Source organism: Tachyglossus aculeatus, chromosome 5 (genome assembly GCF_015852505.1).
Source record: "Tachyglossus aculeatus isolate mTacAcu1 chromosome 5, mTacAcu1.pri, whole genome shotgun sequence".
In the NCBI taxonomy this organism is placed as follows: Eukaryota; Metazoa; Chordata; class Mammalia; order Monotremata; family Tachyglossidae; genus Tachyglossus; species Tachyglossus aculeatus.
In genome coordinates, this window is record NC_052070.1 from 87,923,964 (window position 1) to 87,940,769 (window position 16,806).

Sequence of the window (16,806 nt, forward strand, 5' to 3'; positions counted from 1 at the left end):
TTCTCTGCCTCCCCCTTCTAGACTGTGAGCCCGCAGTTGGGTAGGGACTGTCTCTCTATGTTGCCAACTTGTACTTCCCAAGCGCTTAGTCCAGTGTTCCGCACACAGTGAGCGCTCAATAAATACGATTGAATGAATGAATACTCTATTTATTTATTTTACTTGTACCTATCTATTCTATTAATTTTATTTTGTTAGTACGTTTGGTTTTGTTCTCTGTCTCCCCCTTCTAGACTGTGAGCCCACTGTTGGGTAGGGACCATCTCTATATGTTGCCACCTTGTACTTCCCCAGTGCTTAGTCCAGTGCTCTGCACACAGTGAGCGCTCAATAAATACGATTGAATGAATGAATACTCTATTTATTTTACTTGTACCTATCTATTCTATTCATTTTATTTTGTTAGTACGTTTGGTTTTGTTCTCTGCCTCCCCCTTCTAGACTGTGAGCTCGCTGCTGGGTAGGGACCATCTCTATAAATAATAATAAATAATCAATAAATACGATTGATTGAATGAATACTCTATTCATTTATTTATTTTACTTGTACCTATCTATTCTATTCATTTTATTTTGTTAGTACGTTTGGTTTTGTTCTCTGCCTCCCCCTTCTAGACTGTGAGCCCGCAGTTGGGTAGGGACTGTCTCTCTATGTTGCCAACTTGTACTTCCCAAGCGCTTAGTCCAGTGTTCCGCACACAGTGAGCGCTCAATAAATACGATTGAATGAATGAATACTCTATTTATTTTACTTGTACCTCTCTATTCTATTCATTTTATTTTATTAGTATGTTTGGTTTTGTTCTCTGTCTCCCCCTTCTAGACTGTGAGCCCGCTGTTGGGTAGGGCCTGTCTCTATATGTTGCCAACTTGGACTCCCCAAGCGCTTAGCACAGTGCTCCGCACACAGTAAGCGCTCAATAAATACGATTGAGTGATTGATTAGTCCAGTGCTCTGCACACAATAAGCGCTCAATAAATACGATTAATGAATGAATGACTAGGACGGCCGGCGTCACCGTGGGCCCTCCATCCCGCCCCGTTTCCTAGCAACAGCGCCGCAAGGGGGCCCCTCTATCTCCCTCGGCGAGACTCTATGGTCGCCACGCTTTTTCCGGGCAATCCGCCGCGCCCCGCCCCTTCTGCGCACGCGCGGGACGGCACCCTCCTCACAAAGGCGGGGGGGGCGGCCCGCGCAGGCGCCGTGGGGCGACTCTCCCGCGCGAGCCCCGCCGGGCGGCCGGCGCCTGCGCAGTCGGGGCGGCCGAGACTAATTTCGCCCGGGGGCGGGGGAGGAGGAACGGAAGCCGGGAGGGGATCGGGGCGGAAGGGGAGGCAGGGTGGGAGCGGAGCGGGGCTGGGGCGCCGATGTGGTCCCCGGGACAGGAGGCCGAAGTCCCGGCCGCGGGGGAGCCGGCGGGGCTGCTGCCCCCGGAATGGGAGGAGGACGAGGAGCGCATGTCCTTCCTCTTCTCCGCCTTCAAGAGGAGCCGCGAAGTCAACAGCACCGACTGGGACAGCAAGATGGGCTTCTGGGCGCCGCTGGTGCTGAGCCGCAGCCGCCGCCAGGGGGCGGTGCGCCTGCGCCTGCGCGACCTGCAGGAAGCCTTCCAGCGCAAGGGCAGCGTCCCCTTGGGCTTGGCCACGGTACTGCAGGACCTGCTGCGGTGAGGGCCCGGGGTCACCGGGGGGTCACCGGGGGCGCGTCACGTGACCGTGGGCCGCGCGCACGCGCGCGCTGCGCCTCAGCCCGTCCTATGTACTGAGCGCCTACTGTGTGCGCGGGGCACTGTACTGAGCGCCTGGGAAGGCCAACTTGGCAGCTTTAGCTTTGTTATTCATTCCGTCGTATTTATTGAGCTCCTATTGTGTGCGGAGCACTGGACTGAGCGCTTGGGAAGGCCAACTTGGCGTGTTTAGCTTTGTTATTCATTCCGTCCTATGTACTGAGCGCCTACTGTGTGCACAGCACTGGACTGAGCGCCTGGGAAGTCCAAGTTGGCAGGTTTAGTGTTGTTATTCATTCCGTCCTATGTACTGAGCGCCTACTGTGCGCGGAGCACTGGACTGAGCGCTTGGGAAGGCCAAGGTGGCGTGTTTAGCTTTGTTATTCATTCCGTCGTATTTATTGAGCTCCTATTGTGCGCGGAGCACTGTACTGAGCGCTTGGGAAGGCCAACTTGGCATGTTTAGTTTTGTTATTCGTTCCGTCCTATGTACTGAGCGCCTACTGTGTGCGGAGCACTGGACTGAGCACTTGGGAAGGCCAAGTTGGCAGGTTTAGTTTGGTTATTCATTCCGTCGTATTTATTGAGCGCCTACTGTGCGCGGAGCACTGGGCTAAGCGCCTGGGAAGGCCAAGTTGGCAGGTTTAGTTTGGTTATTCATTCCGTCCTATGTACTGAGCGCCTACTGTGTGCGCAGCACTGTACTGAGCGCTTGGGAAGGCCAAGTTGGCAGGTTTAGTTTTGTTATTCATTCCGTCCTATGTACTGAGCGCCTACTGTGCGCGGAGCACTGGACTGAGCGCTTGGGAAGGCCAAGGTGGCAGGTTTAGTTTTGTTATTCACTCCATCGTATTTATTGAGCGCCTACTGTGCACGGAGCACTGGACTGAGCGCCTGGGAAGTCCAACTTGGCGTGTTTAGTTTTGTTATTTATTCCGTCCTATGTACTGAGCGCCTACTGTGTGCGGAGCAGTGGACTAAGGGCTTGGGAAGGCCAAGGTGGCAGGTTTAGTTTTGTTATTCACTCCATCGTATTTATTGAGCGCCTACTGTGCGCGGAGCACTGGACTGAGCGCCTGGGAAGTCCAACTTGGCGTGTTTAGTTTTGTTATTTATTCCGTCCTATGTACTGAGCGCCTGCTGTGCGCGGAGCACTGGACTAAGCGCCTGGGAAGTCCAAGTTGGCAGGTTTAGTTTTGTTATTCATTCTGTCCTATGTACTGAGCGCGTACTGTGCGCAGAGCACTGGGCTGAGCGCTTGGGATGGCCAAGTTGGCAGGTTTAGTTTTGTTATTTATTCTGTCCTATGTACTGAGCGCCTGCTGTGCGCGGAGCACTGGGCTAAGCGCTTGGGATGGCCAAGTTGGCAGGTTTAGTTTTGTTATTCATTCCGTCGTATTTATTGAGCGCCTACTGTGCGTGGAGCACTGGACTGAGCGCTTGGGAAAGCCAAGTTGGCGGGTTTAGTTTTGTTATTCATTCCGTCGTATTTATTGAGCGCTTACTGTGCGCGGAGCACTGGACTGAGCGCTTGGGATGGCCAAGTTGGCAGGTTTAGTTTGGTTATTCATTCCATCGTATTTATTGAGCACTTACTGTGCGCGGAGCACTGGACTGAGCACTTGGGAAGGCCAAGTTGGCAGGTTTAGTTTTGTTATTCATTCCGTCCTATGTACTGAGCGCCTACTGTGTGCGCAGCACTGGACTGAGCGCTTGGGAAGGCCAAGTTGGCATCTTTAGTTTGGTTATTCATTCCATCGTATTTATTGAGCGCCTACTGTGTGCGGAGCACTGGGCTGAGAGCTTGGGAAGGCCAAGTTGGCAGGTTTAGTTTTGTTATTCATTCTGTCGTATTTATTGAGCGCCTACTGTGTGCGGAGCACTGGGCTAAGCGCTTGGGAAGTCCAACTTGGCAGGTTTAGTTTTGTTATTCATTCCGTCCTATGTACTGAGCGCCTACTGTGCGCGGAGCACTGGACTGAGCGCTTGGGAAGGCCAAGGTGGCGTGTTTAGCTTTGTTACTCATTCCGTCCTATGTACTGAGCGCCTACTGTGTGCAGAGCAGTGGACTAAGCGCTTGGGAAGGCCAAGTTGGCAGGTTTAGTTTTGTTATTCATTCCATCCTAGGTACTGAGCGCCTACTGTGTGCGGAGCACTGGACTGAGCGCTTGGGAAGGCCAAGTTGGCAGGTTTAGTTTTGTTATTCATTCCGTCCTATGTACTGAGCGCCTACTGTGCGCGGAGCACTGGACTGAGCGCCTGGGAAGGCCAAGTTGGCAGGTTTAGTTTTGTTATTCATTCCGTCCTATGTACTGAGCGCCTACTGTGTGCGGAGCACTGGACTGAGCGCCTGGGAAGTCCAAGTTGGTGTGTTTAGTTTTGTTATTTATTCGGTCGTATTTATTGAGCGCCTACTGTGCGCGGAGCACTGGACTGAGCGCCTGGGAAGGCCAAGTTGGCAGGTTTAGTTTTGTTATTCATTCCGTCCTATGTACTGAGCGCCTACTGTGTGCGGAGCACTGGACTAAGCGCTTGGGAAGTCCAAGTTGGCAGGTTTAGTTTTGTTATTCATTCCGTCGTATTGAGCGCTTACTGTGTACTGAGCGCTTGGGAAGTCCAAGTCGGCAACATAGAGAGACGGTCCCTCCCCAACAGCGGGCTCGCAGTCTAGAAGGGGGAGACAGACAACAAAACAAAACATAGTAACAACATAAAATCAATAGAATCAATATGTACAAATAACTAAATCAATCAATCGTATTTATTGAGCGCCTACTGTGTGCGGAGCGCTGGACTGAGCGCTTGGGAAGTCCAAGTCGGCAACATCTAGAGATGGTCCCTACCTAGCAGCGGGCCCACAGTCTAGAAGGGGGAGACAGACAACAAAACCAAACATATTAACAACATAAAATAAATAGAATAAATATGTACAAATAACTAAATCAGTCAATCGTATTTATTGAGCGCTTACTGTGTGCGGAGCGCTGGACTGAGCGCTTGGAAAGTCCACGTCGGCAACATCTGGAGACGGTCCCTACCCAGCAGCGGGCTCACAGTCTAGAAGGGGGAGACAGACAACAGAACAAAACATAGTAACGAAATAAAATAAATAGAATCAATATGTACAAATAACTAAATCAATCAATCGTATTTATTGAGCGCCTACTGTGTGCGGAGCGCTGGACTGAGCGTTTGGGAAGTCCAAGTCGGCAACATCTAGAGACGGTCCCTGCCCAGCAGCGGGCTCACAGTCTAGAAGGGGGAGACAGACGACAAAACCAAACCCCGGGGGACGGAAGGCAGCCTGGAGGAGGGGTTTTGTGGGCGCTTACTACGCGCCTCTAGACTATAAGCCCGTTGTGAGCAGGGATAATGTCTACCAACTGTGTTACAGTGTATTCTCCCAGGCACTTGGTACAGGGCACAGGAAGCGCCCCTTCCTCTCCCCCTCATCCCCCTCTCCATCCCCCCATCTTACCTCCTTCCCTTCCCCACGGCACCTGTATATATGTTTGTACATATTTATTACTCTATTTATTTATTTTACTTGTCCATATCCATCCTATTTATCTTATTTTGTTAGCGTGTTTGGTTTTGTTCTCTGTCTCCCCCTTTTAGACTGTGAGCCCGCTGTTGGGTAGGGACCGTCTCTGTGTGTTGCCGACTTGGACTTCCCAAGCGCTTAGTACAGTGCTCTGCGCACAGTGAGCGCTCAATAAATACGATTGATGATGATAAACGCGAGTGATCGATGTGCGGGGCTCTGTGCTAAGGGCCGGCGTAGATGGAAGATGATCAGGCCGGACACATTCCCCGTCCCCCGCGGGACTCAGAGTCTGACGACTTCGACTTTCCCACAGCACCTGTATGTATGTATATATGGTTGTACATATTTATTACTCTTTATTTATTTATTTTACTTGTACATTTCTATCCTATTTATTTTATTTTGTTGGTATGTTTGGTTCTGTTCTCTGTCTCCCCCTTTTAGACTGTGAGCCCACTGTTGGGTAGGGACCGTCTCTGTGTGTTGCCAATTTGTACTTCCCAAGCGCTTAGTCCAGTGCTCTGCACACAGTAAGCGCTCAATAAATACGATTGATTGATTGATTGATTGACTTCCCGGAGTTAGGTGGATCCCAACCATGGATCCCAGCCGGACTTGCCCTCTGGGATGGGATTGTGGAGCAGAGGGTGGGAGCATTGAGAGGGGAGTGAGTTGCCCGCTTATCATGGAAGGCTGGTGGATAATCGGTTTTCCTGTGCCTATTGACAGAGAAATGGGCCCACTTTAGGCCTTCAAGCTACAAGGGACTTTCCAGGTCTCCGCTGAGTGGACTAAAGGAAAGAGCAGGGACTTGGGAATTGAGGGACGTGAGTTCTAATTCTACCTCTTCCACTTTCTTGCTATGTGACCTGGCGCAAATCACTTCTTCGAGCCCTCCGTTTCTCATCTCTACAATGGGGAATAAATACTTGTTCTCCCTCCCCCGTGAGACTGAGAGCCAGATGTGGGCAGGGAGTGACCGATCGGATTCTCACCCCAGCGCTTAACATAATCAATCAATCGTATTTATAGACTGTGAGCCCGCTGTTGGGTAGGGACTGTCTCTCTTTGTTGCCAAGTTGTACTTCCCAAGCGCTTCGTACAGTGCTCTGCACACAGTAAGCGCTCAATAAATATGATTGAGTGTTTGCTATCTGCGGATTACCGTACTAAGCACTTGGGAGAGTACGGTATAACAGAGTCGATGCCAAGCACCTAGTAAGTGCTTCATAAATGCCACTGTTATTAATATTTTTATTATCATTAGTGCCGAACTACTGGGAAAACTTATAAGGAGATTATCTTGGGGAAGGAAAACTCACAGGCGTCACAGTCCACCTGTCTCCCCCAAGCCGTCCCCCGGAGTTGATGCTGATATGTCACCCTGACTTTATAAAAATCTCTTTCCTGCCCTGCCGGGCGGGGGATTGCAGCAAGAAAGTGTTTTTGTTCCTTTCTGAAAAGCGGAATGACGGGGGCCAGAGCTGGAGAAGTAAACGCTGACTTCATCACCTCATTAATCTTGCTGGATTAATTCACCAGGAGCTTTCCATCTGCCCTCTCCGTGCTCAGAAGCAGTGTTGCCCAGTGGAAAGAGCATGAGCCCAGGAGGCAGAGGACCTCTAATGCTGTTTCTGTTAGGGCCAGAGGCTTTGCCCGATCCAATGTTTGGCACATAGTAAGCACTTTCAAAATTCAGCAGTTTTTAACCTTTCCTGTTATCACGAGGTGGTATTCACTGGTATCTGTTGAGCGCTTACTGTGTGCAGAGGATTGGAGTAAGAGCTTAGAAATACATGTCCCCTCCCCGTAAGGACGGTAATCCTTGCTGTTTGGCTGAACGTGGGAAGCTCCCAGAACTGTAACAGCATGAATTTTTACCAGACATTTCCTTAGAACATCTGGGAGGTCCTTTTCGGTATTTAAGGGGCTATTTATGTCTTCAGTAAGCAAGATCCTTCTCAGCACTTAACGATATTCAGGGCGCGATTTCGTGGGGAGCTAAAGGGAAGCGACCCCTCTGCGCCTTGATTTCTGACTTGCCTACTTCCTTCTTTTTCCTCAGCCGGGGAGAGTTGCAGCGGGAGTCCGACTTCATGGCGAGCGTGGACAGCAGCTGGATCTCCTGGGGGGTGGGTGTCTTCCTGCTGAAGCCCCTCAAGTGGACTCTGTCCAACGTACTGGGGGACAACAAGGTCCCTGCAGAGGAAGTCCTGGTGGCCGTGGAGCTGCTTAAGGTGGGTGTGAGGAGGGGGCAAAGTGACGGGGGCTGGGACGGCTACAGATGGTAGGTATTATTGGGGTATTTTTACGTGGCATAAGAGTTGTTGACTGCACGTGTGTGCGCGCATGGGGGTCTGGGGGAGCACGTCAGTATCAGGGGAGGGTCTCTTATGTTGCCTCGGAGTGTTGGTTCCTTTGTGACCTGAACTTCCTCTTATTCCTTAAAATACCCTTGTTGGAGGATGAGGGTTGATTGGATTAAAGATGTATCAGAGGAGCTTGTCTCAGGACAGGATGGTCCTGTGGGGTTCCTTGGGTTGGCTTCTCTCAGAAGCCATCAATCAATCAATCAATCAATCGTATTCACTGAGCGCTTACTGTGTGCAGAGCACTGTACTAAGCGCTTGGGAAGTACAAGTCGGCAACAGGTAGAGACAGTCCCTACCCAACAGCGGGCTCACAGTCTAGAAGGGGGAGACAGAGAACAAAACCAAACATACTAACAAAATAAAATAAATAGAATAGATATGTACAAGTAAGATAAATGAATAAATAGAGTAATAAATATGTACAAACATATATACATACATACAGGTGATGTGGGGAAGGGAAGGAGGTAAGACGGTCCTGTGGGGTTCCTTGGGTTGGCTTCTCTCAGAAGCCTACAGCCTAAACCCATTTATTTCACGCTTTCAGAAGACTTTGAAAGTCTTTACAAACACAGTATTGGATTCTTCTCTTCAAGCTTATTGAAGGCTTTCCCTGACTCAGTCCTCATTTCCTGTTCTCCCACTCCCTTCTGCGCCTCTCTTGCACTTGGATTTGTACCTTTTATTCACCATCCCCCCCCAGCCCCACAGCACTCTCATTCATTCATTCAATCGTATTCATTGAGCGCTTACCGTGTGCAGAGCACTGTACTAAGTGCTTCTATCCATAATTTATTTACATTAACGTCTGTCTCCCCGTCTAGACTGTAAGCTTGTTTTGGGCAGGGCATCTGTCTACCGACAATATTGTATTGTACTTTCCCAAGTGCTCTGCACACAGTAAGCGCTCAATAAGTACAATTGGTTGATGAACCTCTGTGGTAGGAAAGCAGGCATTGCAACTCCCATTTCCTAGGTAGGAAAAGTCATACCCGGAGAAGAGAAGAGGCTTGGTTGTCAGTGTGGAGCGGCTCAGGGCCAAAATGAAACAGGAGCCCAATTCCTCGCACTTTATTGTAACCACAGGTGTAGGCTTCCTCAGGCTGACCTCTTCTTATAGTTTTCTCCTGAGTTCATTCATTCATTCAATCGTATTTATTGAGCGCTTACTGTGTGCAGAGCACTGTACTAAAGGCTTGGGAAGTACAAGTTGGCAACATATAGAGACGGTCCCTACCCAACAGCAGGCTCACAGTCTAGAAGGGGGAGACAGACAACAAAGCAAAACATATTAACAAAATAAAATAAATATGTACAAGTAAACTAAATGAATAAATAGAGTAATAGTATCCTGGGTGGGGAGTGAGGGGGAGGGGTGGGGGGGAAAGGGAGGGAAAGAGCTGGGTGGTAGAGGGAAAGGTGAAGGTGAGGAATGGGAATGGCATTTGGGAGCAGGGGACTTGATAGTTCATGGCGAGGGCAGCACAGCGGGAGGTTAACAATTGAAATGCAGAAGCAATACCAAAGTAGCAATGATATAAGTGGGTGATGGCATCACTGAGGGTAGTTAACAATTAACATGCTATGGCAATAATAAAATAGGCAGGTAATGATATCACGGAGAGCACATAACAACTACTATGTAATGGCAAAAAAGAAGAAGATCAATCAATCATATTTATTGAGCGTTTACTATGTGCAGAGCACTGTACTAAGCGCTTGGGAAGTACAAATTGGCAACATATAGGGACAGTCCCTACCCAACATTGGGCTCACGGTCTAAAAGTTCCCTAAACCGTGTTAAAACGCTCACCTAGAGCCAAGTAGTAGCAGTCAATCAATCAATCAATCAATCAATCGTATTTATTGAGCGCTTACTATGTGCAGAGCACTGTACTAAGCGCTTGGGAAGTACAAATTGGCATCACATAGAGACAGTCCCTACCCAACAGTGGGCTCACAGTCTAAAAGGGGGAGACAGAGAACAGAACCAAACATACCAACAAAATAAAATAAGTAGGATAGAAATGTACAAGTAAAATAAATAAATAAATAAATAGAGTAATAAATATGTACAACCATATATACATATATACAGGTGCTGTGGGGAAGGGAAGGAGGTAAGACGGGGGGATGGAGAGGGGGACGAGGGGGAGAGGAAAGAAAGGGCTCAGTCTGGGAAGGCCTCCTGGAGGAGGTGAGCTCTCAGCAGGGCCTTGAAGGCCCTGAAGTCATCATCCACAGCCGATCTTTATCGGGCCCGTTCTCCTGACTGTTACATCCCGAGGCCCGCGTCTTTCAGCCTGGGTGGCTCTCCGGTTTCCAAGACTGTAAGCGAGCCCCCTTGTCTTCTGGCAGGAGAAGGCAGAGGAGGCGTATCGCCTGTATCTGAACTCCCCGCTCTCCTCCCACCCCGTGGTGGCCCTGTCCGAGCTGAGCACCCTCTGTGCGAGTTCCTGCCCGGACGAGAGAACTTTCTACCTGCTGCTGCTCCAGCTGCAGAAGGAGAAGAGGGTCACGGTCCTGGAACAGAACGGCGAGAAGGTACGGAAGGGAGCCGCGGGACGGCGGGGGGGCCGGCCTGGATTTGGGGAGGGGGCAGCGATTACACCCTCTCTCATCGCCCGCAGATCGTGAAGTTTGCCCGAGGTCTGCATGCCAAGGTCTCCCCGGTAAACGATGTAGACGTGGGGGTGTATCAGCTGATGCAGAGCGAGCGGCTGCTGTCACGCAAGGTGGAGTCCTTATCCCAGGAAGCTGAGAGGTAACTCTTTGCCCCGTTGCTGGGTGACTCCTTACACTCCCAGCACTGTGGCCTAGTAGGAAGAGCTTGGGCCTGGGTTCTAATCCTGGCTCCACCAGCCGTCTGCTGTGTGACCTGGGGCAAGTTGCTTCAGTTCTCTGGGCCTCCATTACCTCAACTGTCAAGTGGGGATTAATCAGTCGATCATATTGAGCGCTTACTGTGTGCAGAGCACTGCACTAAGCGCTTGGGAAGTACAAGTTGGCAACATGTAGAGGCAGTCCCTACCCAACAGTGGGCTCACAGTCGAAAAGACTGTCTGAAAGACAGTCTAAGGCTGTGAGCCCCTTATGGAACGGGATCCATCTGTCCAACCTGATTAGCTTGTATCTACCCCAACACTTAGAACAGTGCTAGGCACATAGTAAGTACCGTCATCATCATTAGTATTATTATTATCAGGAGCAGTCGGCGCTCCTGCCCTGGGTCTGCCATTGGGAAGGTACCTGAGCCACCCTGGCCTTAGTGGGGCCTCCTGAGCCCAGCTCCTCCCAGAAGAAACATCGTGGTGTAATGGACAGACCATGGGCCTGGATATCAGAAGGTCATGGGTTCTAATCCCGGCTCCTCCACTTGTCTGCTCCGTGACCTTAGGCAAGTCACTGGACCTCTCTGGACCTCAGTTACCTCCGCTGTACAGTGAGGATTGAGACTGTGAGCCCCACATGGGGCAGGGACTTTGCTTGTATCCGCCCTAGTGCCTGGCATGTAGTAAGCGCTTAACAAGTACCATTAGCATTATTATGACTATCTAGCACACTCCCACATTCTCCTACCAATCGGTCGTTCCCCCTCACCCTGGCCATCTGTCTCCCAGGTGTAAGGAAGATGCCCGGAGGGCCTGCCGAGCCGGGAAGAAGCAGTTGGTGAGTTCTCAGTCCCTGAATCGGATGTGCTGGCTTGGAAATGGGAGATGTTTCGTCTCCTCGCAAGGAACGAGCTTAGTCAGGCCCCTCTGGCATCTGAGGACTGAGACTTAGTTCTCGGTTTTCCCTTCTGCCCCTGCTATTTGTAAAATAAGTTGGGTTTGCCCAGCACCCCCTACCCCCATTATATTGTAGACTGAGGGCAGGGTCGTTACTACCAACTTCTTGTACTCTTCCAAGTGGTTAGTACCGTTCCCTGCACACAGTAACAGCTTCGTAAATGCCATTGATTGTAAGCCCCTTGAATGCCAGGAACTTTGTTGTATGCTTCCAAATCCTTAGCACAGAGCCGCGCACCCGGTAGGCGCTCAGTAAATACCATGGATTTATTGTAGGGACTCTCTTCTCTGGTCCTTTTGCCCCATCACGAGCATCAGGCTGCCAATCTGGTTCTCTGTTGCTCAGGCGCTGAGGTGTCTAAAGTCCAAGCAGCGGACAGAGAAGCGCATCGAGGCATTGCATGCCAAGCTGGACACAGTTCAAGGAATCCTGGATCGGATCTACGCATCCCAGACAGATCAGATGGTGATGTATTCCTCCGTGGCCCGCTTCGGCTCTGCTCCTCCCCTCACCCCTCTCTTCTCCCTACCACCACCACCAGCTCCTCCTTTACCGCTATCCAAACAGCATTCTGTTCTCTATTCTTTTCCAATTATTTTTCTCTCTCTATGCCCGGTTAGGATGTGGGGCTTGGGGTAAGAGGGTAGTCGGGTTCGGTGGGAAAGGCAGAAACCAGAAAAATCTAGTGTCCTGATCTCGCCACCAACCCCTTTCCCAGGTCCTCCCCTTAGCCTGGAACCCCTTCCCCCTCCGTCGATGGACATTTGATATTTGCCCCAACCACAGCACTTATGTACAGATCTTTAAATTAAATATTATAAATTATTTATTCGTAAGACTGTGAGCCCACTGTTGGGTAGGGACTGTATCTGTTGCCAACTTGTACTTCCCAAGCGCTTAGTCCGGTGCTCTGCACACAGTAAGCACTCAATAAATACGATTGATTGATTGATTGATTAATGTCTGCCGCCTCCTCTAGACTGTAAGCTCGTTATAGGCGGGGAATGTATCTGCTACTTGTGTTGTACTCTCTCAAGCGCTTAGTACAGTGCTCTGCACACAATAAGCACTCAGTAATTAGAGAAGCAGCATGGCTCAGTGGAAAGAGCCCGGGCTTGGGAGTCAGAGGTCATGGGTTCACATCCCAGCTCTGCTACATGTCTGCTGTGTGGCCTTGGGCAAGTCACTTAACTTCTCTGAGCCTGTTACCTCATCTGTAAAATGGAGATTAAGACTGTGAGCCCCACGTGGGACAACCTGATCACCTTGTACCCCCCCTCAGTGCTTAGAACAGTGCTTTGCACATAGCGCTTAACAAATGCCATCTTTATTATTATTACTATTATTGCATACCATTGATTGATTGGATGGATTGTTCCCTGGGTACCGGTCAGGGGCACTGAAACGTCTCTGTTTTATCATGGTCAGGTTTTCAATGCCTATCAGGCTGGCGTGGGAGCGCTGAAACTGTCTATGAAAGATGTCACAGTGGAGAAGGCCGAAAGCCTGGTGGATCAGATTCAAGAGGTACATGGAGGGGTTGGAACAGTACAATAAAAAAAGCTGTCCAAGGGCCTGACGTCCATGTTCCTGGAGATCAGTGTTGAGCCGGAGCTGCCGTGATCACCTTTATGGAACTTGGGGTTCCCTGCATGTGCATGGGCCTTGTCTTATTCTCTTAACAGCTGTGCGACACCCAGGACGAAGTGGTGCAAACCCTGGCAGGAGTGGGAATCAATGGCTTGGGTGAGTGCTCGGAGACACACTTCCTCACTTGGCCCTCCTCGCTTCAATCAGTCAATCAGTCGGTCGGATTTATTGAGCACCTACTCTCTTCCCTCACCCCTTTCCCTGGCAGACAGCAGCAGCAGAGGTGGTCCTTGGAATAAGAATGATAATAATAATGATGGTATTTGTTCAGCTCTTACCGTATGTCAGGCACTGTTCTAAGCGCTGGGGTAGATATGAGGTAATCAGGTAGGGACACAAACCCTGTCCCACTTGGGGCTCACAGTCCCTGTTTGTCAGATGAGATAACTGAGGCACAGTTACCTTAAGTGACTCGCCCATGGTCATACAACAAATGGCAGAGCCGGGATTACAACCTAGGTCCTCTGACTCCTTTGCCCATGCTTTTTCCACTAGGCCACCCTGTTTCCCTTCAAAATCTCTACAGTGCAGGAGTTACTGCTGGAGATTTCAGCCACAGAAGCAAAAAAGTGTTCATTTCAAGGAGCTTTCTCTGTCTCTGCTGGGTCCTTCGTCATCATTTATCCCCAGATTCACTTCAGAGGGAGAGCAGAGCCAGGTCTATGGAGCTGTGCCACTCTGCCGGGCTGAGAAAGCCCCGGGATTCAGAGAGCAGGAATTCCCCTCCAAACCCTGGGGGTCCGACGTCCTGGGAAAAATTGCAGGGGTGCCGGAGGTTTCAGCTGGGGAACCCTCCCGGGGCTCAAGGCACCATGGGGGAAGCGTGTTCTGCGGCGTGCCAGAGCTTCTTCCCTCCTTTACTGAAAGGGGAAGCAGCGTGGCCTAATGGAAAGAGCCCGGGCCTGGGGGTCAGAGGACCTGGGTTCTAATCATGGCTCTGCCACTTACCTGCTGTGGGACCCTAGGCAAGTCACTTCCCTTCTGTGCCTCAGTTCCCTCATCTGCAAAATGGGGATTCAGTCCCTGTGCTCACTTCTACTTAGAATGTGAGCCCCATGTGGGACCTGATTATCTTGTATCTACAGTGCTTGACACATATTAAGCACTTAACAAATACCACAACTATTGCTACCGCTGTTATTCCCGTCATCGTTATTGGGGCTTGGGAAGCGGCATCCTGGGGTCTCAACTTTCTTAGAGATTCATTCATTCATTCAATCATATTTATTGAGCGTTTATTGTGTGCAGAGCACTGTACTAAGCGCTTGGGAAGTACAAGTTGGCAGCATATAGAGACGGTCCCTACCCAACAGCGGGCTCACAGTCTAGAAGGGGGAGACAGACAACAAAACAGAACATGTGGGCAGGTGTCAAGTCGTCAGAACAAATAGAAATAAAGCTAGATGCACATCATTAACAAAGTAAATAGAATGGTAGATATGTACAACTAAAATAAATAGAGAAATACATCTGTACAAACATATATACAGATGCTGTGGGGAGGGGAAGGAGGTAGGGTGGGGGGGTAGGGAGGAGGAGAGGAAAAAGGGGGCTCAGTCTGGGATATGTTGGTACTTCCACCCTCTTACCCCATCTAGATATTGACAATGAAGAATTGGAGAAGGAACTGGACATCCTCCTCCAGGACACCACCAAAGAACCCCTGGACCTGCCCGACGTCCCCCACAAGCCAGTTCCCCCTGCCGCCCTGCCTCTCCCCAACATCTCCGATGCCGAGCTGGAAGCCGAGCTGGAGAAGCTGTCCCTGCAGGGGGAAGGTATGGAGCCGCGACTGCGGGGGGGCAGCTTGGCTCCTCGCTATGGGAATTCTGTTAGGGGGCTTCCATCCAAGACTTGGGGGAGCCCCAAATGGGAGGGTGGGGGGAAAGGGGGACGGTTCAGAGGCATTCAGAGTAGTGGCTGGGGGAAAAGAGGGGGCAGAGCTAGCTGGATGTACCCCACCATTGCTTCAGGGGCGGGAGATGGGGACGAACTCCCTCTTCCCACCGGTCTCTTATCTCTCTCTGTCTCTCTCCCCCGTCTCTCTCTCTCTGTCCCCATCCCGTCTCTGTCTCTCCTGTTTCCTTTCCTCTGCAGATTTGGTGCCAAGCAGCCCATCACCCAAGAGGTTCCTGGAACCGACTCTCTAATGCCCTCCCAGGACCCTCAGTGAATGAGAGGCCGTGCGTGCGTGTCCGTGTACATATTTATTTAAAAAAGAAACTCTCCAAAATTTCGGAGGGAAAGGACTGCTCGGTCGCAGCAGACACAGCTACCACTTGCTCCAGGACGATGGTCATTTCAGGAAGCGACGCTCCGAAAGGCTTGCTCCTAGCCGGTGTCAACGGACCTCTCTGTCTGCTCATCTTTATAGTGCCACAATCTATACTGTCTGTGTTTTGACTTATTGTCCCATATAGCCTTGCAGGCCTTGCCACTGGCCACTTAGGTTTGTCTTCACCCACCGACTCCCGTGAGGAGCTGGTTCCCAGCCAACCAAGGTAAGAGACTTGCAGCCTTCCCAGATGGAGATCAGTTTTCATCTTGGAGGCTCGAGGCCTTCATCTCGCCGATGCCTGGGGCTCTGGGTCTTATTGCCGCCACGCCTGGGTTTCAGCTGAGGGGGAGAGGCGGGCCTTTGCCAAATGGTACTCCTGGGATGTCGCTGCACTATCTTCGGGGTGGAAAGCAGTTGCCAACGTTTCCTCTGTAGTGTCATTGCACCGAGTGGAGTGGCTCTCCCGGGCCCGGCTCACTCAGCAGACGAGACCGCTGCTGTTTCATCTCTTCCCCCCTCCCCGTGGGGAGAGGACTTCTTGGCCTTTGAGACGGAGAGGTTTTGGTCCTAGGAAAGACAGTGTGAGCCTCACACGTTTCCCTCTTTACTGTGAAGTGCTTTCCTTCCTCCTCCTCCTCTAAGGTTAAACCAGCCAGCTGACACTCAGCGAGGGAGAGTTCATTGCTTAGATTTCGAAAGCATCTCCCCTTGGAGGTCACTGCTCCAGCCGGGGAGCTGGGCCAGCCAGTGCAATAGAAGCAGAGGGCTGGGGCCAGCTGAAATGTTGGCGTCGGCCTCCGCTTCCCCCCATTAATCACCACATCCACTACCTGCTGGAGCCCCGCCTGGCCCCCGCGTTCCTGCTGCCGCCTCCGCCCCTCGGTAAATCCGTCAGGCAGGAGCCGGGGACGGGTTAGGGTCCGAATGAGTGAGTCCCGAGAAGATGACTGCCACGTTGCCACTTTTGCTGACAAAGCACAAGGATCCTTACCTGAAGGTGTTCACCTTTATCCCACCCGCCACGGGGCCTCAGGATGCGAGAGGAAGGGGAAGGGGGCAGAGTTCGCTCTGGGGCAGGAGGGGAAATCCATTAGACTTCTCTCCTACACTACCTTATCAACAGAAGGGTTGGGGTGAAGAGAAACAATCACTGATTTTTTTCTTTTCTATCCGGTGTATAATTAAAATAATAAAACTGAAGATCCTAGTTTACGCCTCATCATTTTTGGTTTGACTTGGCTTTCCAGTGTCCTCTTCCCCTACCTTCCCCCAGCCCGGGTTGTTTAGTTTGAGGCGTGTATCATGCCTCCTGCATGGTGTAGGGGAATGTGAATGTGGACATAAACTTTAATCCATTCATCTCACCACACCCTAAAGGGCCCTTGGGATGGCGAAGCTGTTTTCACTGATCCTATTCTGGAAGGCTGGAGTCCTTTGCAATGC

At 50.8% G+C, this 16,806-nt stretch overlaps 1 protein-coding gene across 2 annotated transcripts; it reads left to right on the plus strand.

Moving 5' to 3' along the window:
* The first annotated feature begins 1,358 nt into the window (after positions 1-1,358).
* Positions 1,359-16,563, plus strand: CHMP7 (charged multivesicular body protein 7). 2 transcript variants are annotated; one of them, XR_005451096.1, is made up of 11 exons: positions 1,359-1,667; positions 7,340-7,511; positions 10,005-10,190; positions 10,277-10,410; positions 11,267-11,315; positions 11,781-11,900; positions 12,864-12,962; positions 13,121-13,181; positions 14,684-14,863; positions 15,183-15,586; positions 15,799-16,563. XR_005451096.1 is itself a non-coding variant. In XM_038747097.1 (10 exons), exons 1-10 carry the CDS (start codon positions 1,369-1,371, stop codon positions 15,233-15,235), a joined length of 1,353 nt encoding a protein of 450 aa, XP_038603025.1. In that variant the 5' UTR covers positions 1,359-1,368; the 3' UTR covers positions 15,236-15,790. The 2 variants fall into 2 exon arrangements, 1 of the variants encoding a protein (XP_038603025.1); XM_038747097.1 differs by lacking the exon at positions 15,799-16,563 and having other exon boundaries at positions 15,183-15,790.
* Positions 16,564-16,806: the final 243 nt, after the last annotated feature.

Coding starts and splice junctions, on each gene's coding strand:
- CHMP7 (XM_038747097.1), top strand. CDS start 1,369: ATGTGGTCCCCGGGACAGGAGGCCGAAGTCCCGGCCGCGGGGGAGCCG. Junction 12,963..13,120: donor TGGTGGATCAGATTCAAGAG/GTACATGGAGGG, acceptor TTCTCTTAACAG/CTGTGCGACACCCAGGACGA. Junction 13,182..14,683: donor AGTGGGAATCAATGGCTTGG/GTGAGTGCTCGG, acceptor TACCCCATCTAG/ATATTGACAATGAAGAATTG.